Genomic DNA, 27650 nt, shown 5'->3' with positions numbered 1-27650 from the left:
TATAAAATATAAACCTCACAACTGTAAAAAAAAAAAAAAAAAAAAGGATTTGCCCCTTACTGTAGTTTGATTTATTTCAGATCATCAAACCAACAAGCCAATTTTGACATCAGACAGAAAACCTGATTAAATACAGAAAGGGATGATTTCATTCAGGAAGCTGTTCTAACTGACCTGCTGCTATGTGAAAAAGTAAACGTTCATCTTGTGATGAATTAACTGTGATTAACCAGGTTTTTTTTCTTTGTTGTTTTTTTATTTTTATTTTTTGGTTCAGTTTTACTAACCACAACCAGGCCTGGTTAGTTCCACACCTGCTTGCAGAAATGCCAACAGCAGGACCTGCCTGACAACATGAGGCACACAGAGACCCCGAAAAGCAACACAACACGTCCCCATCTAAAACAGTCCAGAAAGTGGTGAGAAACAAACTTCATTGATATTTAATCTCAACTTTGAAATGTCTGTTTTCTTCTCTCCATAGAGGCCACGCCTGGTCTGGCGTTCTGTTTGGCTGTGACTCCGTCCTGGAAGATAATACTGCCATCAACTAATCGTTCTCCCTCTCCTGCTGTTAATTTTTACGTTTTATTAACAATGAAGTTACTCCTGTTTCTGTTTTGTGTCTCTGCTCTGTCTTGTCACGCCCCCAGGCAGACAGCTGCTTGTACTGAGCCAGGTTTTGGTTCTGCTGGAAGTTTCTTCCTGTTAAAGGGAGTTTTTCCTCCCCACTGTCGCTACATGCATGATCGGTCTGAGGGATTGCGGTAAAGTTAATGACACAGCGCAGGCGATTGTCGCTGAAATAACCTTGTGTCGTGAATTATAAATAAGCTGGATTGAATTGAAAATTACTTCCAGTGTACATCAAACAGTCATGAGACCTTTGGGCGTATATGCTAAAAAACTTTCCAGTTTGACTCAATTCAAGAATTCTGCCGAAAAGAGCGAACCACAACTCTTTTACAGTCATGTAGAAAAATTTATCAGCAGTTCTTGAAGGCTGTTGTTGTCTCTCCAGGTAAAACAAGCTGTGTTTCCATTGACCGTAAAGTTACGCAGTTTGACGTTATGAAAACAGTTTAGCTAAATGGAAACAAGGCACTGAAGGAAAAAAAATCTCGTTTTTCGATGAAAGGTTTGGGGTAAGGTGAGGTGGAGGGAATTTTCTTAGCCGTACTGAAATTGTTTTATTTCGCAAAACTGCAGTGGGAACACTTTTGTTTTTTTTTTTTGGTTTTTTTTGCATCACAGAAGTCACATGATCAACAACCAGATGTTCCCATCGGCGCAAACCATGAAGAAGTCAACAGGAAGTAGTTGGAGGATGATGGCGAGGAATGATTTTTAATGACTCATCACCTGAACAAACATATTCACCTGTGATTTTAATTGCATTTTTTTTATTTAATGGAAACCCCGCATTTGCAAAATTGTGCTTGTTTTTTCAATTAGGGGAATATCGGCAAGGTTTTGCGCAACCCAGATCAGGCGGTTCTTAGGCTCAGGAGTAATTTACCTTTTACATACGTCTGTTGAACACTTTGTATTTAGTCAGGTTATCTTTGTCTGTTTGGTGATCTGAAACATGTAACTGTGACAACAAAAGAGATGAAATCTGCATGAGGGCAAGCCATTTTTTCCGGTATGCTCGTCATTTCTGCACTCATTAGGACATTCAAGTATGATGCATGACAGTTTCTCCATAGCATTAGCATTAGCATACAAGGCTCCAAAAATGGAAAGACCTCTGGCTCAACCCAGGATTCAGAGTTTAGTTCACTTTGATATGGCGGGTAAGAATGAAGGACATCAAGTAGGAGACCATGAGTGCGTGCGTGTGTGTGTGTGTGTGTTAGTCTGTATCAGTAGGACATGTCAGGCTCCGCCTCCTGCAGGGATCAGAGAGTCGCAGAGATGTGGGGCTGTGCTTCAGCGGCGTATGTGACAGTAGAGGGCTTGGGGGGCCAGTCGGCGTCGTCCTGCAGCTCCAGGGCCAGGTGTCTGTACAGAACCTTCGGCGGCTTGTTCCTCCGACAGAACAACCGGGACAGGAACAACGCGCCCCAGCTGTCATTAGCAACCTGTCAACACATCAACACCAACAAAAATCTAGGAGTCAAAGCACTCCTAGAAGTGAATCATTAGCTATTCACTAATGATTCCAATTAGGATGTTTTCACACACTCAGATTGCTCTGTGTTTAAATAGTGTGAGAAAGGCCAGGTGATGATGTCATGGCTTCATAAGCTTCTGATAGGTACATTTAAAAGGTTGAATTAAACTGGGACGATCATGACAACTTGGGTGACGTCATGGAAGAAAAAACACTTCTGCTAGTCCTTTAATGTGCTAATAGCAGAGCTAACTTTTCGTTTAACATTTTTGCTAACTTTGAAAACGCTTAGCGCATTTAGCTTCTTCATAAACAAATCTTTCCAGATAAAGTGCCAACGTACTTGGCTTTTTTGTTAACTTTCAGTTGAATAAAGTTCGACGTCTGTGTTGACGTTTTTGTTATTGACTGTTAAAGTAGTAAGACATTTATATTAACACTCTTATTTTGAAGTGGGTGAAGACTGTTAACGCAACCTCAGTTACACAGAAGGACTGGGACAAAATTCAGCAAACTACTGTGAAAAGCTTGAGCTAAGTCATTCTGTAAAAACATCAATTCTACCAAATACTAAGAAAACATGTAAAGCTATGAATTAATACTCCCCCCCAAAAAAATTATCTTGCATGTTTTTGGCATTTGGGAAAAAAACCTTAACTGAAAACAGGAAATGTTTGGTCTGATTTATTATCTGACATGAAAAATAAAAGGGCAACATCTTTATATAGCGTAACTAAACATTTTATTGCTCTTTCTGCACCAATGAAGATCTACTCACCTACCAAAAGCTCAGAGAGTGAAATCTGGCCTATTTTCTGATTGATCTGGACCAATCAGAAATCCTGATTGAGGATTACAAAGTCTGGTAAACTTTGTAATAAGCGTTGAGCTTTCAGTATCAGATGGTCAGGCAGGAAAAAGAAAGAAATGACGTCACAGTAGCACACCTTCGATCCCAGTACCATGCACTATACCAAATGTTGACGAATCAAGTACAACAAACATACTTCACATATGTAACAGGTCTTCATATTTCACCAAATGTGCAAAATTGTCATCACATTTAAACCCACTAAAACGAGATTTTCATATACACTGAACCACCACGCTTATCAAGAAAAGACAGACAGCAGGCTTAGGAGTGAAAAAGAGCAAGAGTTAAGTATAAGCTGCTTTCTAAACAGTGAGACTGAATGAAGCAGATTTTAGTAAGAGAGAAAAAAAAAAAGGCTTCCCAACCTGTGGTGTGTCGCCAGAGGAGGACTCTCTGGGGCCATTTGCCCCCTGACTTCCTCTGAAAACAAGCCTCCACAAGATGATGTCAACGATCAAAATCTACGGGAGATTTCAGGGGAGGGGAACTTCAAGAGTCGGCTAATCATCAAGATCGAGTTACAGCACCAGAAAAACGGCAAGTGTCACAAATTTAAAAGATTTCATTAATGTCTTTCATTCGTTAAGAAGCAATTGCGCCGCTACAAGCAGGATTTTGGTAAAGAAAAAAAAAAATTTAATGCATGCAAGTCACATTTTGCATATTGAGGCAGATCGGTCAGAGACAGGATGCGATGTCGTACCTCCAATATGAAAGACACAACGGCATTCGCTGCAATAACGATGACCAGAGTAACGCGCCAGTCATGTGGAACACACACGATCTAATGGGTGGGAGAGGGGTGGAGGGGTTGGAGGGGGACGTGATGAGCAGTGCAGACAGCGTCACACAAAAGACTTTTTCTCACACAACTGGTCACTTTACTTTAAAGCTGCAGTATGTAACTTTTATAAAAATATATATATTTTTAATATTTTTGTTAAAACTGTCACTATGTGGTGACAGTTTGTTATTAGTCAGATAATCTGTGGAAAGATCGATCTCCTCCACCTCCTCCCTGAGCACCTATCACAGTCTGATGAAATGCACTAAAAACAACCAATCAGAGTCAGGAGGAGGGGCTTAGAGCTGTCAATCATCCTCATTCATTCGCAGCTAAATGTGCTAATGGTGGAGAAACAACTTTTTTCTCATGATCGTCCCAGTTTTTTATCGTATATAAATGAGTGCAAACAGAACAAGCATCACAGATCAAAAAATTTGAGCAAAAATAATTTTATTATCTTTAAATGTATTATTTTCTTACTCTCTAATATTCCAGAATGAACTTAGCATCACAGGTATTTTGGGTAGAAGTGGAAAAGAGAGAGAAAAAAGAATAACAAAATAGATAATTATATTAATAAGAGTTTATACCAAGACTAACAGGTTAAATAAATAAAGGATAACTAAAGAACACGTTGCGTGGTCGTTTTGTTAGACTGTGGTTGTTTCTAGTTAACACTCGGAGAAGGTAGAGGAGATCGGATCTTTTCACAGATTATCTGTCTCATAGCGTCCTCTCATGACATGGTGACAGTTTCAACAAATATGTAAAAGAATATATTTAATACTGCAGCTTTAAACATGCTTTTAAAAAAAATTTATGTTTGAATGAATGTGTCGATGGCATTCTTTTATCATCCATTAGCATGCAACTACCAACTAAGCAGTGTCTTGGATTTACACCCAGAATTAATGAAAACGTAGTCAAAATGTTTACCTCTAGAAAGTTATCGATAGCACTGATGGGGTACAGCATGATGAAGAGGAGAAAAGAGTAGAGACCGACACAGGACAGCATGAACGGCCCTGATGAAAGATAAAAAAAAAAAGATGTTCAGATGGTATTTTTGACTTCACATATCACAAAGGCAACACATTAATAAAGGCGCCTCGCTGCAACTGACTTACAGTTCTTGTAACTCGGTTGCCTGAAGGGCTTCCCCTTGGAGAAAACGATAGCCACGGCTAAATACTGGAAGGACGACACGTAGAAGAGGGAGGTGTTCTCGTAATTGCGGATGTTTTTGTGGTCGTGAGAGGCTGTTCCGTTCCGGCGGTCGGAGAAGCTGCTGGGTCGGGAGACGTTGCAGGCGCTGCAGGACAGAGGGAACGCAAGAAAATGAATAAAACTGATTCAGAAATAAAAAATAACTCCTTGAAATCAAAATGATTCATGCAGCGAATCCATTGAAAATTTCAATCAAACCGATTGCAAGGTCACGTTTTAATCAAAAATTATATATTGGCAAAGTATGTAACATTTTCAATCCACAAACTCTTATTGCTGCAAAATTTTTGAATAAATAGACATATAAAGATATTTATTGTTATTTAGGTTCTTCGCCGTTCAGATTGCATCCTGATCATTCAAAGAACTTCTTTGAAAAAAAATCCTTATTTTGAAATGTTTGTGCTGCTGCTTAATGTTTACCCCTGAGATGCTAATTTAGGATAGAATATCTTAGCTGATAGGAAGGACTGTATATATATTACTCCTGGAAGGACGACATGTAGAAGAGGGACATGTTCCCAACAACAAGGACCATCGTTGTGCTTTTAGCACAACAGTCTTTTCCATTGTCCCATTAGATTGTTTCTTGTTGCTAAAATGTCCCCCTACTCAGGCCAAGGTGAGGAAGTCTTAAATGCCAAATTCCTTCAGATTTTGCATCCACGTTCTTGTAACCGGCCATTTCAGACACGGCTCTGGATGATCAGGTGTTATTCGGAAAAGCATAGAATCTGTTAACAGGATTACGTTCAGTTGTGTAACTCCACAAATTTGCAACTTTTAGACAAGACTGACGAATTGTTGGGGGGAAAAAAACTAGCAAAACAAAAATCCTGCTTGGATTTTGCCATAAGCTGTTTGGTAGACAAAACAAACATGAGGAACCAGCTGTGTGTTTTTAAATTACATGTATAACGCTGTGGTAAAAAATCCAACACCAGAAACACACACTACAAAATATGTACAGCTGTAACTTTACTGAACCAGAGGGTTGCATGCAAATGCAGGAAACCCACATTCAGATTTTTATTTTTTATTTTTTTTGCAAAACATGAAAACCATGTATACTTTAGTTGTCCTTCCACCTCACAAAAGTGTGTTTGTCTATCATGTAGATTAGAACAACATACAGCTCTGGAACAAATGAAGAGTCCACTGCACTGAACCTCATTGAAAACCGGCTGGTTATTCCACCAAATATTGATTTCTGAACTCTTCTTGAGCTAAAACATTAGTATTGTTGTTTCTAAATGAATACCAACTTGTTTTGTTTTTTTGTTGTTGTTGTTTTTTTGCATTATTATAAGCAGTGCATCTTTGTGGTTATTTTTGACCAATTCTCAATTTTTGCTTAAAAATGCTAAAATTTTGCTTGGAATTTCAGAGACATAAAAACATGTTCATTTTACCCAAATATTACAAAACAGACAGACGTCCTTCTTCATCTTCTGCAACTTTATTTGCCCTACGCTGTGCTTTTTTTTTTCCGGAAATTGTTCTTCTCAGAAGCAGCCGGCCACAGACGCACAGACACAAAACCGTTACAAAGTTTCTTGTTTAAGAGCTACAACAGGGGTGGGCACTCCAGGTCCTCGAGGGTCAGTGTCCTGCAACTCTTAGAGTCTCCCTGGTCCAACACACTTGAATCCAACAGCTGAATCACTTCCCAAGTGCAGTCAGGTTCTCCAGAGTCCTGCTTACGACCTCTTTATTTGACTCAGGTGTGTTGAAGTAGAGATACATCTAAACGTTGAAGGACACCGGCCCTCGAGGACCAGGAGTGCCCACCTCTGAGCTACAACCTTACAACTGACCAACTGAACTGACACACCCCCGCTTCCCAACAAAACGGTGACGTCGTGTAACCACGCAGCTCAGATTCTGTGATGCTTCTGCGGCTGAACAAAAACAACTTGGCAAATAAAATATATTAAATAAATGAAAAGACTGTTTTATTCATAAATTTAAACAAAAAAAAAGTAAGAATTTAAATGAAATACTTCTAGGACGCAACAAAAACATATACCTCTAAAAAGTCCAATCAGAGAAACTGATCATTTTAAGTGGTCTCTTCATTTTTGCCAGAGCTGTATGTTATAATTTGTGGTTGTAAATGTAACAAAAAATCCTTTCAACCAGTTTTGACACAATCTGATGGACTTCAATGTCCTACACGTTTTTACGCCACACATACAATATCTTGATCTTTCTTGTCATGGAGCAGGCCAAAAAAAAAAAAAAAGACTATTTTAAACTTTAAAAAGTTAGGACAAGTCTGGTTCAATGGAGGGAAGATGAGAGAAAAGAAGGATGAACTGAGGTTTTGGACCTCAAACTCAAGACTTGGAGAAAAGCCAAAGATCGAACACGCTGATGCTGCTGCGGTAGGCCTGAGTGGCCTGACCGGTGAACCCATCGCTGTCCCACAGTGACGGTGACTCACTCTGACTGAGGCGTCCATCTTTCATACCAGCTCTGCTGTTGCACCAAGTAGAAAGCCAAGACCTGGAAGGCCAGGCAGGTGAGGATCTGGGTCAGAACCGAGCAGAGCAGTGGGCCTGAGATCAGACTGGACGGAGGACGCTGCCTCACCAGATCCTTCCACGCTGGGTTCAGACTCACTGAACACAGGCAAAACAAAAAAGAAAACACACAGACACACACACACACACACACACACACACACACACACACAGGCATCAGCAGAATGACCTCCGGTGACTGACAAGCCGTCCAGCTGGAGCTCACTTGTGAAGGCGATGATGAGAATGATGACGAGGTCAATGAAGAGAAACTGGAAGTCTCCCAAGTTGCTGAGGATCTGCGTTAACAAAAAGGTTAAAACTGTGCAAATAAAAAGGAGAAGACGCAGAAAAAACAGAGATCAGTGGAGCATTTACCCAGTAAAGCAAAATGACACTGATGTACTGGATGATGCTGTAGAGAGCCATGAACTTAAAGACGCAGAACGACGTGATGAGGGCGGCTCGTCCCTCCCTTTGGAAAACATGAAAGCATTCAGACTTTCACATTAACAACAAAAATTATTTTATCATTATCACTAAATGAAGAATTTTGATCTCATGGAAAATGAGTAGTTTTCCATCAGACACTAACTAGGGATACACCGATCCACTTTTTCCACTTCCGATACAGATACAGAAATCTGAGGTTTTTGAGTCAGCCGATACCGATCCGATACAAAAAAATAGTGCTGAATTGACTTATTACAAATTAATTTGATAACTTTGCATCAGTACACTATAGGTAAATACATCAACAGCTTCACAAGTTTGGACAAACATGTAAAACTAACTTTCATTAGTTCAGTTAGAGCAATTAGGAGGCTAACAGCCAATGGAAAATAAATGATAAAGAAACTGAAACAGATTAAAACAACCGGTTGACTACATTGGTCAAACATCTAAAAATAAACTGCAACAAACTTTCTTTCAAATGGTTTAGGAAGTGCAATTAGGAATTCTAAATATAATGTAAAATAGATAATAAAGCATGATGTCGTTGAGAGTACAAAGCACAGAATTAGACTGAATAGATCTGCCCTCACGGATCAGGTACGTTGTCATTGATGCTTGAGCTAGAATTTTTTTCCCAATATCAGGACCGATACAGATATTAACATCGGATCGATGCATCTCTATCAGACACCAGGAGAAAAGTGTGAAAACTTGCTCATCGACGCTCCAGGTCAGGACCTAGTCTTCACCGTACCTGATGAGGTTAGGGACACAGGAGATGTTGGAGGTGGAGGAAGTGAAGGGAGAGGCGACCGACGCCTCTAACTCAGACAGAGAAATCCCACTGTGTGCTCTCTTCAGGGCCTGAGAGGGAAACGCCTTCAGTTACTCTGAGACAGGCGACAGAGTATTCATTTTCTAAGTTAATTTCTTTTTCTAAATTACGGGAATAAAAACATAACATTATGAGAATAAAGTCGTATGAAAATAAGGTCTAAATATTAAGAGGGAAAAAAAGTCCTAGTAAGGTAACAATAAAATCAGAATATTACCAGAATAAAGGGTTTATAATATGAGAATAAAGTATGAGGAATACATACTTTTGCAAGAGGCTGAAAAAACTGTAATCTAAACTCCAGCATTGAATATTTCCTAAAACTAAATTAATATAATTTTTAACGTTATATTTTAATGTTTCTTTGATTTTCCTGTGTTTTTAATGTGCTGTGTATTTAAGTTTTCTCTTTTATGATTCTGTTTGATCTACTTAGTGTTTACTTGATTCCTGTAAAATCGCAAACAAACGTGCTACATATTTTAAATTAAACTATTATTATTAATCAGTTTGTGAAGCATATTACCATTATGTGTCTACCTGAGCTGTCTGAGGAACCTCCCATCATATTTCACACGAACTCATTTGCCAGTGCGCCAGCAGTTTAGAGAACCCAAACCTACCCCACAGTCGTTGGCGCCGTCGCCACACATTCCAACAATGTAGCTGGAAAGTAAACAGAGTGGATGAAGCTGCAGCAGTGAAAACAGATGGAAATGAGCCAAATGCAGCAGCAGCAGAATCAGAGAGGCTCACTCAATGCCCTGCAGGATCTCCACCAGCTGGGTCTTCTGGTCTGGCGCCATGCGCGCGAACACTGTGGCTCTTAGCGCGAGCTGCAGCGCCACCATGTGGGAGGAAAATGTCATTACAACTACAGAAGCGGAAAAAGTAAAACAAACCTGGTATGGATTATGCGGACATGTCAACGTGCAAAAACTAGAAGGTACCTTCTGTATTAGCTGAGGAAAGTGTTCTGTGATAACAGCAAAGGCTCTACCGTTCAGAGCGAAGTGATACATCTCCTCCACGAGGATCTGTGCAGTCTGAGGGAGACAGTTCATGGTGTGGACAAACTGATAGTTTCATCTCAATTCATCTCACGTTATTAAACCAATGTACAACATAATTAAATAAGGAACAACACAAAGTCTTTCAATACTGATTTAAGTGTTTACATAAGAGATGAAAATGTTCTTTATTTTATGCTCCATTTTTATGTCAACCAGAAGAGGAGCACAGCTGTTATCAAAGCCTCTTACTAAAGTTACCCTTAGAGGTTTATGATCTATTTGTCTGTCTCCTAAATTCTTAAGATTTTCAATTTCTCAAAACAAAACAAAACAAAAAAAACACCAGAAGCAATAATAAAAAATTAAATACAACCAAAGTATAAAAAAACTAAAACTACTACAATAACTGATATGAACTAAAACTAAACAATATTTAACCAATAATATGTAGCAAACAGACTCTAAAAATAAAATAAATCTGAATGAATTAGTCAAACAAAAAGTCACAATAAAATAAAACTAAACCACAATAAAAGCCGAAACCCTTGACTGAACTGCCTTTGGACTTCTAGTCACTTCCTGGTTCAGACCGCAGCTCAGCTGGAGAACCAGCCTCTTTCCACGGGACTCCAGGTTGTAGTTTAAGTCGATGGGAACATTAACTCTGATCTCCAGCTGAAAATACTGAAGGAGAAAATCTAACCATCACTTTCTGAATGCGCAGCATTTAAATGATCCGAAGCACATCAGCAACTTCACTTCTAAATGTCTCACAAGAAGATCAAACTGAAAGTTTTCATCAAAGTCAAAGTATTGGCTTGAATCAGACTAAGATGCTGTGGGATGACTTTAAATGAGTTGGAAACAACTCCACCTTGCCTGAGTTAAAAACAACTTTATGTGAGTGGGCCCAAATTACTATAGATAGAAAACACTTATTGTCAATTTCCACAAGCATCTGATAGCTAAATATCTAAACAAGTTAAATCATCAACTGAAAACTGCTTATTGTACTAATAGGTTATCTTTGTCTAAAATTTGCTTGACGATCTAAAATATTGCAGTGTGACAAACAGAACCAATCTGTACTTGTTCACAGCGCCATAGATCTGAGAAGCTCGCTGTCACAGGATAATAACTACAGCAGAAAGCTGTTAAAAACTGAGTCCCCGGTGGGTGGTGGGGTGGGTGGGTGGAGTGTTTGCTGTGGGGAGACACCTGAACAAACACTACGACATCATGGAAGAGTGAAAAGCAGAAAGTCCTGCAGAGATCTGTGAGCCGGTAATGATGTAGAAATCTGAGGATTAACCTCATTTGTTTGCTCCTTACTTAATGTGTGTAAGGAGCAGTGTGTGTAACTTTTATCATTTTGATTGTTGAATTGTTTTGGCTCTTGAGAAAAAAAATGGCATACGTGTATTAGACAGTGAATGTCTTTCAATTTCTTCCTGGAAACATTTTTATGAAATAGCCAAAAGAAATATTTATAAACTTTCACAGGTCACTAGCAGTGGTGGGAACACTTCAGCTAAACAGCTAATGCCCTAATATTTTGTGTAGCACATTTTGCCAACTTTTAAAACATTTAGCGGACTTAGCTTGCCATAAATTAAATTTCCTGGATAAATTCTAAAAGCACTAATTTATTCGGCTGTTTTGTAAACTTTCAGATAAATGTTTGACATCTGTGCTGAGGTTTTGGTTATCAGCTAAAAACCTGTCAGGCGGTTGCAACGTTTATATTCCTGCTCTTCGTTTGGTAGCTGTTTAGTTCCATTTCATCCCCTAACTTTCTCTCTCTTTTCTCCCCAAATAGCTTTATTCCAAACAAGAAGCATGCAGGAACAACAAAACAGACAGTAGTGAACGAGAAGAAGCTATAAACATAAATACAATGTCTAAGGGCATTATGGAACATTTAAGTTACAATGTCAACTCATTTTGTGCTGAAGGATTGTAGTCTTTGAAGGGCAGATAATATTTGAAATAAAGTTAGCGCCTTAGCATTAGAATCTGAAAATATTGTTGGTGTAATGCCTTAGCGTTAGCGGACCTAATGTTTATTATTAGTACTTTAGGTTTTGCGCAGCTAATCTTTTGGTTAGCGGTGCTCACCACTGGTTAACCGATAACAAAAAAAAATTAGATCATGTTCCTGCCTTCTTTTATTCTTTTTCTGTGTCTTAATCATTACTTTTGCTTTTTAAGACTCCAACCTAGCATTCCTCAAAACCTCCAGGCTCACCTGATCGTCCCTGGCGGTCTGAGCGGGTTTGTCCACGTATCGCCACGTGATGCAGGGGGGGCGTGAGTCTCTGGGGGGCGCAGCGTCAGCGACGATGACGTTCTCGTGTGAACGGACCATGCCGCAGTCTCGAGCCACAGAGACGGCAGTCAGCATGTCGTCCCCTGATAGAGAACAGCGGTCAGAAAGAGGGCGTCGGCGCGGACCGGCGTACGTTATCCCCGATGAGCGAACGGAGATACCTGTGACCATCAGAGTGCGGATGTTAGCCCTCCGGAGCTCAGTCAGAACGCCAGCCGTCTCCGGTTTGATTTTGTTCTGCATGACGATCAATCCGAGGAATTCCATGTTGGTCTCTATCAGATCCCTGAGGAAAAAAAAACTAAACAACAACAGAAACCCAACACCTGTTTGACTGTAATATCAGAGTGATCGCAAACAGAAACAATGAGTCGTTGAAATTCAAATTCAAATGAAAAATACTTTATTTATACAAAAGGGAAATTAAATAAGGTGCTTAGAGAGTGCTATATAAAATGTTTCTGCTTAGAGATGTATGATTTAACAGCAGCGTCATTAGTATCGGCCAATATTAGTTATTTAGTAATATATCGGTCCTATAAAATATTAACAACCGATATTAATTTCCATCTTGTTGCCATTTGTTTCTGTTTTTTCATCATGTGGTGCTTGTTCGGTCATGTGACAGTGAGAATGGTTGTTTGTTTTTTTTTTTGTTTTTTTACAATACTTACAGGGATATTGAAATTGACCCAAATTTTCATACTAGTTCTGCTACTAGTGTAGGGTTGGGCATTTATTGTACCATTTATCATTTATTGAGATACATTTCTTAGTCTGATATGATTTTTGATTTATTGCTGCCACGATAAATTCCAGCTAATAATAAATAAAACCCCACAAAACTGTCCGTATTGTCAGGATTGTTATTTTTACGGTTTTCTCTCTCTTTGTTCAAGAAAACTATCGATACATACGAATTATTTTAAAAATATGATTAAATGCAGTCACTGTGTGTAGCTTAGTGATAGAAATTGGACTAGAAATTCTGTGACTAGAGTCCTAAAAATCCATGTCACCCATGGATTTTTCTTTTTCGAATCAGCATTTGTGTGGCTCTGATTCCTGTGTCATGTCGTCACAGCTACATGGTTACCTAAAATAAAAGTAATAAACAGTTCTTATCCTCACTATTATCGTTATGGCAATAAAACCATAAAATATTGTGATAAAACATTAAGTCCATATTGCCAAGCGTTGTAATGGCTGCACGTCTTCTGAGGCATTTCTTTACTAGCTTTTCACAGCTGGAGGTTAAAGCTTTGCTGGATGGAATAAAATCCCCAAATGACAAATTGGAGTTTGTGGTTGCGACGCAACATAAAGTTTACGCAGAGTGAAAGTCATATTTGCTTGTAGAAGAGACGGGAGAGGATCAGGGTCGGAGTTTAAACATTAACAGTGGAAATGCGGGCAGACAGATTCGGGACGTACCTGCTGAGCGTCTGGACTTTGTGCCAGGACAATTTGGACTCCAGCTGTCGGTGTGCCAGTGCAATCACCCTGAAGCCCTGCCTGGTGTAACTCTCCAGAGTCTCAGTGAAACTCTGTGGGACTGAAGGGAAGGACAGGATGGGATCAGACCGGTCTGGACGCACTAGGCCCCTGGATGAGGGACCAAATCATTCTGCTGCCACTTTCTTGCTATTATTATAAAGAAAACAAAAAGGAGAGGCTGTCTTCACCCCAAATGAAGAATGCCTGACCTGAGTGCGGTTTGCATAAGCCAGCCACGACCTCCGGTGCCCCCTTCAGGAAGGCTTCCATGTGTTTGTCCCCCAGCCTCCTGACCACCACGCTCATCCTCTGCAGCACCGAGGAGAAGGGGAACTGTCGCACTATGCCCATCTCACAGGACTGGGGAGACAATGTTAATAAAAACTTTAAAATGTAAATTTTCTCCATGCCCGCAACGCCGAGTTAGGCCCATTGTAGACAGAAAAAGGAGAAAATTTCCACCAAAAATTCATAAATTTTGAGATTAAGCTCTGAAATCTTCTAGAAAAAAAAATTCTGAGCACCAAAAGTCAGAAATTTGCTATAAATGAATCAATCATATTTATTTGTATAGCACCTTTCAGCAATAAGGCAGTTCCAAGAGCTTTACATTAAAGCGCTTTGCTAGAAAAAAAAAAAAACAAAAAAAAAAACTGAAATTTTGAGATTTATCTCAGAAAATTTCTAGGGGAAAAAACGTGGAATTGTCTGAGTTTGAAATGTTCCACATCTGCTAGAAAGAACTAGTTGTAGAAAAAACTTTAACATTTTCAACTTTTGAAATTCTGAAATTTCCAAGCATTTTTCCTGGAATTAGAAATTATTGTTATTGGAATTTCTAGAATTAATCTAAAAAACCTGTGAGTTTTTTTGCAAAAATGTACTCCTCCCTTTTTTTCTATGAACAATGACATAAATATGTTGTCATAGAGACCACTACTTTCCAGCCCCCCTGCAAAACTATTCATCCTCCTTAGAAATTTTTACATTTTGTTGCCCACAAACTGACTTTACAGTTCAGAATCGTTAGATTTTCTACCTTTTTCTAGACTAAAACTCTGAATATTCTAACAGCCTTTCTCCCTGGATCAACACTGGCTACCTTCACTGGAATTGCTGAAAAAAAAAAAAAAAGAAATCCTACATCACGATGCAGCCACATCCGTGTTTAACTGTGGTGATGATGAGTGTTTTGATCAGAGATCAGTTTTGATTTGATCAGTTTTTGTAACTCGCACACACAGCTCTGAAAGTATTCCCAAAAAGGCTTATGGCAACATTTCAACTGGATTTCACTGCAAAAACATCAAATCTTCAGTAGTTTTTGGTCTAGTTTCCAGAAATACCTTAGGTCACTTGAAATAAGACAAGTTTAAGTTACAAGTAACTTTTCAACAAGATTATAGGGACCTATTTTAAGTCAATAATTCTTGAATATTAATAAGAAGTTGTAGTTTCACCAGCAGATTTTGTTCACTTAACAACATATTTTTCCCATTTTATAACTGAAACAACCAATGGAACTGTTAGTGTTTATCAATATTCAAGAATTATTGACTTGGGGTGCTGTTTGAACTACTTTCAAATAATTCATTATTGACTTAAAATAAGTTGGAAAGCTACATGTAAGTTAGTTATGTCAGGTTTTAAATGCGCCGAGATATTTGCAGGAGAAACCAGATAAAAAATACTTGGTAATATTTTGCGTTTTTGCAGTGTTCTTCACAGAGCAGCTGGATTCAGACACTAATTAAATTACAAGAGGATCTATTTACTGATTTCATGATTCTGAAGGAAACTGGTTCCACTGGATTTTATTTAGAAGCATCACAGTAGAAGAGACTTGACTATAAATGTATGCCACACTTTTCAGACTTTTATTTAGAAAGAAAAAGAAAAAAAACATGAATCATTTTCCTTCTGCTTCACAATTACGTCCTACTTTGCGTTGGTGTGTTAAACAGACTCCTGATCAAATCTGCTGAAGCTTGTGGTTGTTATGTGACAGAAGGTGAATATTCTGTTTTACAGTAATGTAAAAGTGGACATGTTGGACATGTACCATGTTCTGGACTTGCGACTGGCTCTGACCGTCTCTGGTGACGGCTCGCTTTGGAGGTCGGACCACTGTGGGCATCAGCGGATTATGAAGAGCAGTTTCTTCTTCTGTCGGCTCCTCTAAGACCTAAAGAGGGAGGAAAAAAAAATCCATAAATATTTCTTTGGAGAAACAGACTAACCCTGCTGTGGGAAACAGAAACGCATTCAAACCGTTTCTGTCTGAAAGAACTTTTTACTCACCCAGCCTGTGGCGGCAAACATCTTCAGATCTAAAGGGTCTCCGGAGAGCTCTCCCTCTATTTTGGTGAGAGAGTGACACGTTGCCATGCAGGCCACGAAGGCGCTCTTCACCAGGCGCTCCTCAGCTGGGCCCGGCTCCGGAGCAACAAAGCTGCAGAAGCGTGTTAGGGAGTTCTGCATTCGTTTTTAGGGAGGAAATGAGAGACAGAGAAAGACGTTTCCTCTACCTGCCATGTTCTGCCCTATGGATGCCCCACAGGTCCAATCCGTCCTCAGTGAGGGTGCCAGTCTGCAGGATAAATACAAACATGCAGCTAAAGCACCAACCAGAGCATTTCAGTCAGGATCTTTGCTTCACTCTTGAACTGCTTCCTTTTCATGAGATCCTTTTTAGAACTGCAAAAGCACAAAATCTTTACCAAGTGTCTTTGGTCTGGTTTATAGTGCAAATATCTTAGTGTACCTGAAATAAGACAAAACTAACTTACAAGTAACTTTTCCAATTATTTAAAGTCAATAATTCTTGAAAATTTATCTTTTTTTAAAAATAAAAAAAAGGTACCAGTTCTACTAGCAGACTGTTTCATTAACAACATGGGAAAATGTTTTGTTGCAACTGAAAAAAATCTGCTAGTGAAATGTGAACTTGTCTTGTTGCTGTGGATTACCTTGTCAAAGCAGACCAGGTTAAGCTGGCCGCACATGTTGATCCTCTGAGGACTGATGCAAAAGATGCCGACGCGCTTCAGACGCCGCTGTGCGTACACGATGCCGGCTGTCATGGCTGCCGGTAAGGCCGGCGGAACGGTGATGGTGATGATGTCCAGAGACTCGATGATGATGGTTTTAGCTGAAACCTTCATGTTTTACAGACGCCGTCAATGAAAACTATAAATCCCACATTTAGAGGCATCTCTAGTAAAGACATGGAAAAAGCCTTAAAGGGGCATTATTATCTGTTTTACAGCTACGTAGTGCCATTTTAGAGCAAAATCCTGTAATTATATCACCTTCAGATGTTGTCATATATATCAAATATGAAATTTGACTTTGTAAGTGAACTCCTTGAAATTGGACCTCTGTCTCTTTAAAATCTCAGCTCTTTCTGAAACTCCACTTTCAGGAAGTCATCCCATCATGGCTCCTCTATTAACCCTTTAACAAGGTTTTTACCAGCGTTGCTCTGAGAAGTGGCTCCTTTAATGAGCTCATTAGGTGCACAGCTCCAGGTGTCTGCTAATTGCTGCAAATTAACCAACACCTGGCAAATTAGGAAAGAAGGTGTGTGCTAGTCTAAAGGAGCCAAGTGGTGGAGGTGCAGTGGAAGGGCTGACACTCAGCTGGCACTATGTTGCCTTCAACATTTGAATTGTTGCCACGGGAGATTAAAGGATTTCTCAAACATGCATGAAAGAATCAAAGCAACACTCCGGGTATGTTTTTGATGAGGGAATAATATTATAACAAGAAGTAACGCTTTAAAAAGTCAATTTTACATCAGACTGACCCTTTAACGGGGGGGGATCCATTTTAAGAAATAATTGCTACCACAAAATCCCCACTGACCCAAATACACAAAATATAACAGAGGAAATCAATTTCCTTTAAACTTTCTAAAAGCTGATCAGAGTTTGTAGGAATTTTTAATAAGTAACAAATGGCCTCCTTTTCCCCAGGGGAATGTAGATTAAGTGGCACCTATATTTATGTTGCCATCTCACATTGAGAACATAGGAAGGGAGGCAAATCAATCTCTAAAACTCACTGATAGGACAGTTGCAGATAAGAGCAACATTGCTTAATAGTTATGCAAGAAAAGAGTATTCTGTCCAACTATCATAAAGATAAACATGCACTAAACTCAGCTGGGAGACTGGTGTTTGGGTGTATTGTATTATATTACTTGGACAACATTATCGTTTATACCAATAACTTCTGTCACAACTTATCGCCCAGCAACATTTGTTATCACAAGGCTTATATTGGTGAAAAACTATTTACTCACATGGAATATCCCCGTCCAACTGTTTAAATGTACAAATTAAAGGGTTGGATTTTTCTACACTTTTTCATTTGAACTTATGCAACTGCAACATAATGCGTTTCCACGTCTTTACGCGGAGAAACATGACAAGCCCCTGCAGACGTGTGTAGAACAGCAGCGGTGGGACCTTGTTAATGATGCTGAGGACGATGGTGTAGACGAAGCCGATGCCCGCCACGCCGACCAGACACAGCAGGAAGAGGTAGGCGTCCCGGTACAGCCTGAAGTCTGTGGGCTTAGGGTGGAGAATGGAGCGCACCAGCTGGCCCTTCTCTGTACTGAAGCCTGTTGGGCGGAGGGAAGTCGTTGAGATCGTTGTCATTTTTGCGTTTTGATGACGAACATTTTTACGCGGGTGCCTCGCCTGTTCGGATCACCACGGCCTTCACCAGCTCGCCAGCGTAGAATCGGGTCTGGATGACGTGGGTTCCACAGAACAGCGTGTGTCTCTTGTGTTCCTCCATGCTGTAGCTCCTCGCTGCCTCGTCGCCCGAACTGGGCAGACTGGTTTTGGTCACTGGAACGCTTTCGCCTGCGGAAAGAAGGTATGTGGAGAGATATCCGGTGAAAGCCAAGTTTGGGTGGATTTTTTTTTTTATTCTTAGCTCAAACTGTTGCATTTAGGATGCCATCACTAGAAAATAGTTCTCAGAATATTCCAACAGGTCAGGAACAAATGAAGATTTTAAAGGGGCAGAATTATGTAAAATTGACTTTTCGAGTCTTGCATCATGCTAGCTCAATCATATCTGTCTCATTTCCAGAGCTGGATAGAGTACCAAACACTGTACTCAAGTAAGAGCAGCACTACTTCAGCAGGTTTTCACTCAAGTAAAAGTAAAAAGTAGCTGTCCAAGAAATTACTCAAGTTAGAGTAAAAAGGTATTTGGTAAAAAGGAGACTGAACTGATCAAAACATCAATCGTTTAACATTTAAAAATTACATCATCAGACAAACCAAAATATAAAGTTTTGTGGACACTTTGGTATGTTAAAGACCAGAATGAAAATAACTCATATAAACGGCGTAAATAGAAAATAAGAATATCATCCATAAGGAACATATGTGCAAAATCTATTTATTTTCATATAAAACTTATGAAACTTTAACAAAATCTGCAGGTGTGCATCTGTGTCCAGTGAATTTTTTTTTGCCAGAACATGTTTGTTTTTTCATTCAGTGGGTGGAGAATCTGGAAATTTTACTCAAGTAAGAGTAAAAAGTACTTTTAGGGGTATTACTAAAAATACCCCTAAAAAGTACATTTATTTTACAAACCTACTTCAATAAATGTAACTGAGTAAATGTAACTAGTTACTACCCAACGCTGCAAAACATTTTTTTTAAATAAAAGTTACATACTGCACCTTTAAAACTTAAAAGAACCTGAAGCCCAGCAAACATCCACACCTGTCAGCATGCTCTCGTTCACAACGCAGGTCCCTTGGAAAAGCACGGCGTCACACGGCATCACCATCCCATTGGCCGGGATGGCGATGACATCACCGGGCACGAGCTCCGTCGACATGGCCTGTTCTGTGTCTGAGACGGACACAACAGTGAGCGAGGAGAGCGGGCACTCCAGCAGCGACGTGCGGCAGAAGGTCAAACATGCCTTTGTCTCCTCTGCAAACCGACACTCGCACCACGCTGTGAGACGCCACCATGTCGTGCAGCATCACGTATTGCTGCAGAAAAAAAGAAACGGTCACATGACAAACATTGTGTGTAGAAATCTAGAAGACAAACAAGTTGAACAAAATCCTCTCCGGTCAGCTTTCGCTCGTCGATGTCTCACCTTCCTGATGGTGTACAGTGAGGTAGCTATGGATATGACCGACATAAAAACGATGGCTGTGGCGTAATAGTAGTAGTCTTCGGCGCTCCACAGAACAACACTGAAGAGCTGGAAGACGTAGAAGGGATTCAGCACCTGGCGGGAAATAAGAGAGAAATAAAAACCATCTGGAACTGTTGGAAGCAGAGTTGATTAAAGCGGCAGGGTTAAAGGAAGAGGCGCGGGTTCAACGCTCACCTCCTTGACGAGAAGCTTGAACAGAGAGGGGACTCTCACAGCGATCTCATTCTCCCCGAAAAACAACCTCCTGGAAGAATGTTTGAGATTTTTCTCTTTTTTGTCACCGGTAAATTTGTGGGAATTGACATGTTTTTCATCAAAAAAATAAATGAAATAAAACTCTAATGCGAGAGGCACCTGTAGTCCTGCAGTGCTTTGGTCAGCCCACGGCTGTGTTCGCAGTGGATGTGGGCACAGCTCACCTTCACATCCTCCAGGCCTCTAGGGGAGCACAGAGTCTTATCTTCGATTGTTGTGTGGACAGCTCTTCCACTCATAACAACATCAGGGGCCTCATGCATAAACCATGCACAGATCCACATCAGCTACAAGCTAAAATACGCTGGCTGTTTTCTTCAGACCAAAACCTGGGTGTGTGCTGTCTGAACCAAACTTTGGATCAAAAAGTGGGACCCAGTACGTTGGATTAAAGAAGAGACCAGAAAGAGCCTTATTGTTCTTCACAGAGTAACATTTGAGATGCTACATTTTACCAGACCTCTTCCACAAGATGAAAGAAGAAATGGTCAGATGGTAAATTACCGTTTTATAACAATATTAGTCTCAGTGGGTTGAATTAATGACTTCAGTTCAAGATAGAGAGCCGGTTAATTCAATTGAAGGGGACATATTGTTTGGAAATGTTTTTGTACTTTCACTTAGTAACAAAAAAAGAAAAGAAGAAGAAGAAAAAAAACGTCCAATCATTTTCTGGCTATAAGTTCATGTGTTTTTGTTGCGTGGAAACCAGCTGTCTTAAAAACCTCTTGATTATGGGGTCACAATTGGCAGGCACTGATATATTTGTTACCTAGCAACCCAAACCAAGCTGGTCAGCTGGTTTCATCAGTGTTTGCTCTGTACAATGGCTACTGGAAAAGACAAACACTGTAAACATTGAGTTGAGGGTCATGGTCACCAACAGCTCATTTGCATAAAAGTGATGGAGACCTAATACAGTTCATTCTGAGATGAGTTCAAAATAAGCAGGATGAGGAGGTGAAATCTCATTTTATGAGGATGATACAGAAAATGTAATGATAATAAATTGTATAGCCCGTAGACCTATCCTAACCTGTTTAAAATGAAGCATAATGTGTCCCCCTTAAAAGGGCTGTATTATGTAAAGTCGACTTTTTTGAGCTTTACATAATGTTATAAATGTATTCCCTCATCAAATGCCTGGAGTGTTGCTTTGATTCTTTCATGCATGTTTGAGAAATCCTTTAATCTCCCCTGGCAACTATTCAAGTTTGCAAAACAATGAAACTGAGCGATCCCTTCGAGCTTCCGCCTCACAGGGTACCCCCTCCTCCCCATGACCCCCCAACTCTGCTCCTTCAGACTAGCCAGCAGCAATTAACAAAAACCTAGTGGAACTGGTCACCTCCTGAGCTCATTATATGAACTATTCCTCAGTCCAGCTCTTAACAGAGAAAGGTTGTTGTGATGACACGCTGAAGACAGACTGTGGGAAAGAGAAGGAGCTTCTTAAAGAGACAGACGTCCAATTTCAAGGCCTTAAATTGCAATGTCAAATTTCTTTTAAGTCATGTCTGATATATATGTAGCATTTTTATAACAACTGATGGAAACGTAATTATTTGATGGAGCTATAAAATGGCACTCTGTGCCTGGAAAACACATAATAACGCCACTTTAGGGGAACATTAGGTTTCTGCCTGCTACCAATTCCAAGCTAGAATAAAAACAAATACAGAAAAGGTTGAGGGGTTCAACTGACAACACACTATAAACTCCTTATAATATAACGAAGGGTTGCATCAACCTGCACTGAGGGGACAGTTACCAGAAAACAATGGCAACAGTTTGGAATAGTCCAGCCAGAAATGTGAAGCCGATAGAAAATCTGAACCAGAAACTAAAACGCTGTGAGACTGCAGGGATAACATCTGACCAGATCATCCTGATGGAGAAGAAAGAAAGGCTCTCCAGAAACCTCAAGAACAGCTTTGTTGTCTGACTTTGTTTCATTCAAACATGAAAATAGTTAACTTTATTTCTCAGCACAATAATTAATATTAAACAATTTCAGCAGAACTGTAATTGTGGGCTCAACAGTATGTATGTTTGTAAGACAAGTTGTGCTATCACTGCGTAAGTAGAGACTTAGTTCATTTTAGTGGTTTATTGTCTCAAAATAAGACAATACAGGTGAAATGGCAGTGGGGATCACTTACTGATAGAATGCAAAGTTCTGGATGGCATCATTCCAGTAGTATCTAAAGCTGTGGTGTGTGAAGTATTGTATCTAAGGGTGGAAAGGAGACTAAAGTGATCAGAGGCCGAATTCTTCGTCATTATGTTCCACAATAGTAAAGTCCATATAAGTAAAAACACATGTAATGTAACATACCTGAACCTGCTGCTCCTGGGGAAGCTGTTCATCTTGAACAGAGCAGACCTGATGACCGAAGTTTCCGTTTGCGAGTTGACTTCTGGGTTTTACATCCAACTCCTCAAAGGGCTTCCTGCCTGGAGCCAGCATTCTGTGGACTCGGACTCGAAACCACTGCCTGAACTCGTCCTTCAGAGTTCACCCAAAAAAGACATTCCTCAAAGCTTCAGTATGTTGTAACTTTCATTAAGAAAAAAAAAAAAGAAAAGTTTTTGACATATTTGATAAAACTGTAACCATGCTGTGACAGTTAGCTATGAGACAGATAATGTGGAAAGTTCGATCTCCTCCACCTCCATCCTGAATTATTATTGCCGTCTGAAGAAACGCACAACTCCTGACCTAAACAACCAGTCAGAGCCAAGAGGAGGGGCTTAATCCTGTCAATAATCCTCATGTATGCGCCACTAAATGTGCTAATGGCGGAGAAACAACAGGAATACTGTTTATTCGCCTTCATCGGTGGCTATTGTAACTAGCCTTAGGATTCATGACACGCTGTGCTCACTGTAGGGTGATAAAGAGGAGCAGAGGACTGACAATCCAGAGGAGCTCAATTTTTTCAGATTATCTGTCTCACATTGTCCTCTCATGACATAGTTACAGTTTCAACAAGTATGTAAAAATATATATTTTTATAAATAAAACATACATACTAGAGCTTTAACATTTGCTGTTCAAATTAATCAAGGAAATATAACATGCAGAATATTCACAAATCAGGTGTTTTCATTCCCCTGTTTTGCTCGTAGAAAACAAGTCCAAACAGGTCATAAATAAATTATCAAAGTTCATTGCTTAATGCTGGTTTTGTTTTGCACCTTGGTTCTGAGCAGCAGGGTGTGTGCATCGCTCAGAGACGTGTGTGTGCAAGTCCCCTTGACGCCCCACTCTGGCAGCCAGTAGAGCAGCAGGAGGAGGAGACCCCCAGAGCAAACTGCACCCACTCCAACCAGGACCAGCTTCCACAGACAGGGCCGGTATCCGCTGACTTCCTGCACACACACACACACACGCACACACACACACACACACACACATACACACGCACGTTTCTGCTGAAATCCTTCACAGTTAAATGCATTGCCGTTTTTTTAAAGGAAGTGTTACGTGAACAACCAAAAAATATCAAATTTACATATTTTTTTATGTACTAGTGAATGACACAATGGCAGGTACTGCAATATTATTATGACCATTTAAATTGGGGATATTTGTTTCATTTTGGTTTCATTTTTATCTGAACTTTTTCTTTCCTGAGATTCAATTAAATATGCCGTGGAGATTCATGTTGTGCTTTTCACGACAACAGAAGGAAAACACCAACCACCATCTTGGTTGACAAATATTTAAGCAGGAATCCCAGCAGTTACATATAGATGAAAACCAAACAGTTCACCATATCTGTCCTGCAACGTTGTGAAGAAACGGCCAAGGAACAGTTTTACAGGTTTGTATCTTCAGACGGGACTGAGCTTTGTAAAATCACAAATCATACAAACTTTAGGAGTAACAAAATAAAGGTTATCAATGTTTTCCCTGATAGCAAATGATGTGTCTCAATTGAACCTGAACCTCAGTCATGTATTCATAATAATACACAGTTGAAATCAAATATTTACATATATTTACGTAAAGAAATATCAGACACTAAATTAGACTTAACTTCCCCTGTTTTAGATCACTTAGGATCACCAACATTATTTCTATTTGCTGAACTTAAAAACAATGTAAGAATAATGGAGTTTACATGTATTTGGAGCCAAATATATTGTCACAATTTCTAACTTTACTATAAGACGAGAATATTGTCTGAACAATAAGCAATGAAACAAAACAGTTGTATTTACCATCTCATCCTCCAGACCCTGGTTGATTATTTTTACATCTTCTCTGGTCTTCATTTTGTCAACCTAAGATCTGCAAAGGAAATATAAATATGAATCAATTTTATTCATTACAGAAACAAAACTTTAACTCTCTATAATTATCATTAAAACATAATCTCTTACCACGAGTATAAAACAGATTACATTTAATTCAATTCAGTTTATTTGTGTAGAGCCAATTCACAACATAATTATACATAATTATAAATTCTATTCAATCATACAGACAGATTCAAAGTCATTTACAAACACTTCAAATTGATTCTAGTTATTAAAATATGCAGTGAAGTTCAATTTGTATTTTGTCAAATACCAACTCGTGTCTTTGGGTTTGCAGCAATAGCTAACACTGAGCATGCATGTGGCGACAGAAGAAAGGAAAACTTCCCTTTAACACAAAGAAGCCTCCTAATACCACTTAGCCCTTTATTTACTAAATTTTAAATCTCCACTTGGATGTTTTTGCTTATTTTACGCAGTTTTTAAAATGTCCTGCAAGTAAATATATTTACCCACTCATCCATAACAACTAGAACTTTCAATATCTAGCAAGTTATTTTCGCAATTTATCATCTATTAAGAGAGCGCCCCTAAGATTAATTTCACTCCCTGATACAGCTGGAGTGAAATTACCTTAATAACCTGATAATGGCTGGAAAGGGCAACGCTTCCCCTTTCAGAAACCGTTGGAATTTTTCAGACAGCGCAGCGTGACGGAATCGCGGTTCTACAAATTTGGCTGGATCGTCACCTCTACGTTTAGGACTTAAATAACTTTAGCAACAAAACTTGAATAAAGATGATGAAAAAATCATTATGTCCCTCACAGACAGAAAATGGAGCATGAAAGAAAGAGTCTCTCAGATTTGGCAGCTAAGCAGGAAATTTATTAAGACACTCAGGTTAGTTTGACTTCAAAATCCTCCAACATCTTATGAAAGTACCAGAAAAAGAACTGTGTGGCCAGACGGTTCCTGTTCTGTTGAAAAACCTGGAACTTTACATTGTCTGGATCTCCATGCCAACAACCTCACTTAAAATTTTATTGACACTGTTGTGTAATTTCTCATGTGCAATGTGACTGTAGTGCCCTTACAAAAAAATCCCATGAAAATCACATGTGGATCACATGTGACTTTCACATGTGATCACATTTGGTTCACACAAATTTAACATGTGAATGATGTGAATCACATGTGAAAGCACATGAATACGTGTGATTTTGGAACGTTTCGTGGTAAAATCACATGTGATTCACACATTTCCACATGTGATCACATGAAAATCACATGTGAAAACATGTGATTTTTTTGGTGTGATTTTCACATGTGAAAATCACATGTGATCACATATGATTTTCATGCGATCACATGTGATTTTCATTTGATCACATGTGGAAATGTGTGAATCACATGTGATTTTCATGGGATTTTTTTGTAAGGGTGGTGCTAAACAGTGATCCAGTGGAATATAGGTTACAATACATCTGAACCTGGGCACCATGTGTACACATGTTCACACTTTGCTACAGCTTTACCCACAATAACGTCTGATCCTCAGGCTCCTCGGCTCTTTGAAGCACACAGAAGAATTAGCCAGTTCAGATCCGTCTCAGCGCCCTGCAGAGTGTTAATGAATCACGTGAAACTATTCACATTTTGTCACTTCATAACCCCAAACCCGCTGTACTTCAATCAGATTGTATGTGGCTGCTGATCTTCAGTATTTTTCACAAATAAAAAACTAAAAAGTGTTTTTTTGTATGCACCTCAAAACCAACAAAATCTTACCAGGTATTTTTTGTCCAATTTCTTGCACAAATATCTCAGTACTCTTCAAATAAAATACAACTTACTTCCAAGTGAGAAAGCGACAGGAGCTTGTTTTGAGTCAATAATACCTTAATAATGATACAAAGTACAGATTAATTCACTTAAAGTTGCAGTATGTAACTTTGATTAAAAAAAAAGAAGAAAAAGTTTTTTTTACATATTAGATAAAACTGTCACCATGTCGTAACAATATAAGGAAAGTCAATTTTATTTATATAGCCCCTTCCAGTCAGAGACAATTCAAAGTGCTTGTGCAAAAAAGTTAAAAACAACAAACAACAAGAAAGAAAAAAAAATCAGATTAAAAATCTAATCTGTTTGATGTTTTTACAGTATAAGACAGATAATATGTCAAAAGATCGATCTCCTCCACCTCCTCCCTGAGCTGCTACTGCTTTTCTGGAGAAATGCACCACTCCTGGTCAAAAACAAAGAATCAGAGCCAGGAGGAGGGGCTTAGCGCTGTCAATCACACTCATGTATTCATATGTAGAAACAACTCACAGGTACAGAAAAACCTTTCATCGGTGGTCATGCAAACTAGCCTGAGGATTCACAACAGACTGGGAAAAAAGGAGGGTGGGAGGGCTTATTGATACCATATTGACAATGATATCAATATTTTTGGATTAATCCGCCCACCTCTACTTTGCAGATAAGGTAGAAGATAAAAGCTACACATAACTCTTTATTTACTAAGAGTAATATTAAGCTACAACACCATGGCACCTTGCTGTGGGGAAGATGCCCCCACGCACTGGGGAAAGGAGGGGTATGTTGACAAAAATCATTACAGCGTGGCTGTCACAAACTAAACACTTCAGCTCAGAGGAAAGAATGCAAGAATGCTGAGCTGACATAAACCCATTCACACAGAACCAAGAGTTCAGCTGCGATAGGAACTCAGATTAGAGGATTACTGCAAATATCAGGAGTTTTCAGCTCATAAATCAGCCTGAAGAGGCAAAGAAGTGGACCCCAACGCAGACAGTGCAGAAATAAAAAAGTAAATCACAGCGGGATATTTTGTTTATTTTCAGTCAGGTTGTCGATCCCATAAGAAAAGCTCTTGCACAATCAAAACAAGAACATTGCATAGATTTTGTACCATGGATTACAGAAAATCATTCAAGTTTCAAGTCGCAGATAAAGTTAGAATGTGATCTTTTTTCTTTTCTTTTTTTTTTTTATTTTTTTTATTTTACTAATAGCCTAAAACACCTTAAATCCCAGAATTTAACTGAGGACGTTTCCACTCGCAATGGAGACTTACCGACGCCTCCTTTCTTCTGTGTCAACAAATCAGCTGCTGCATGTTTGTGAGTCCTGATCGTCGCTTTGGAAAAACTCCACGGTTCTCCCAGATCTGACAGCGTGCGGTCGCGGCACACGGTGCGTGGAGACAGGACGGTCCCAGTCCACGCCGAT

General features: G+C 39.4%; 1 protein-coding gene across 8 annotated transcripts; it reads right to left on the bottom strand.

Annotated features, from left to right (window-relative positions):
* Positions 1-27650, bottom strand: LOC122840580 (polyamine-transporting ATPase 13A3-like). 8 transcript variants are annotated; one of them, XM_044133095.1, is made up of 33 exons: positions 27496-27650; positions 25928-26009; positions 24352-24421; positions 23323-23496; positions 22460-22630; positions 22284-22354; positions 20221-20304; positions 20041-20110; positions 19804-19938; positions 19621-19693; positions 19416-19547; positions 18369-18536; positions 18132-18289; positions 16629-16817; positions 16188-16249; positions 15961-16111; positions 15722-15844; positions 13869-14019; positions 13597-13717; positions 12324-12463; positions 12082-12245; positions 9771-9866; positions 9577-9656; positions 9444-9486; positions 8740-8849; positions 7908-8004; positions 7756-7828; positions 7451-7628; positions 4905-5089; positions 4714-4802; positions 3694-3774; positions 3356-3451; positions 1-2084 (listed from the first exon to the last, which is right to left on the bottom strand). In XM_044133095.1, the coding sequence occupies exons 3-33, from the start codon at positions 24403-24405 to the stop codon at positions 1902-1904; spliced, it is 3702 nt and encodes a 1233-aa protein (XP_043989030.1). In that variant the 5' UTR covers positions 24406-24421; positions 25928-26009; positions 27496-27650; the 3' UTR covers positions 1-1901. The 8 variants fall into 8 exon arrangements, with proteins under 8 accessions (XP_043989030.1, XP_043989029.1, XP_043989028.1 ...); XM_044133094.1 differs by having other exon boundaries at positions 25932-26009; XM_044133093.1 differs by lacking the exon at positions 25928-26009.

This window comes from Gambusia affinis, linkage group LG12 (assembly GCF_019740435.1).
Source record: "Gambusia affinis linkage group LG12, SWU_Gaff_1.0, whole genome shotgun sequence".
Lineage (NCBI taxonomy): Eukaryota > Metazoa > Chordata > Actinopteri > Cyprinodontiformes > Poeciliidae > Gambusia > Gambusia affinis.
This window is presented reverse-complemented; position numbering and strand designations above follow the sequence as displayed.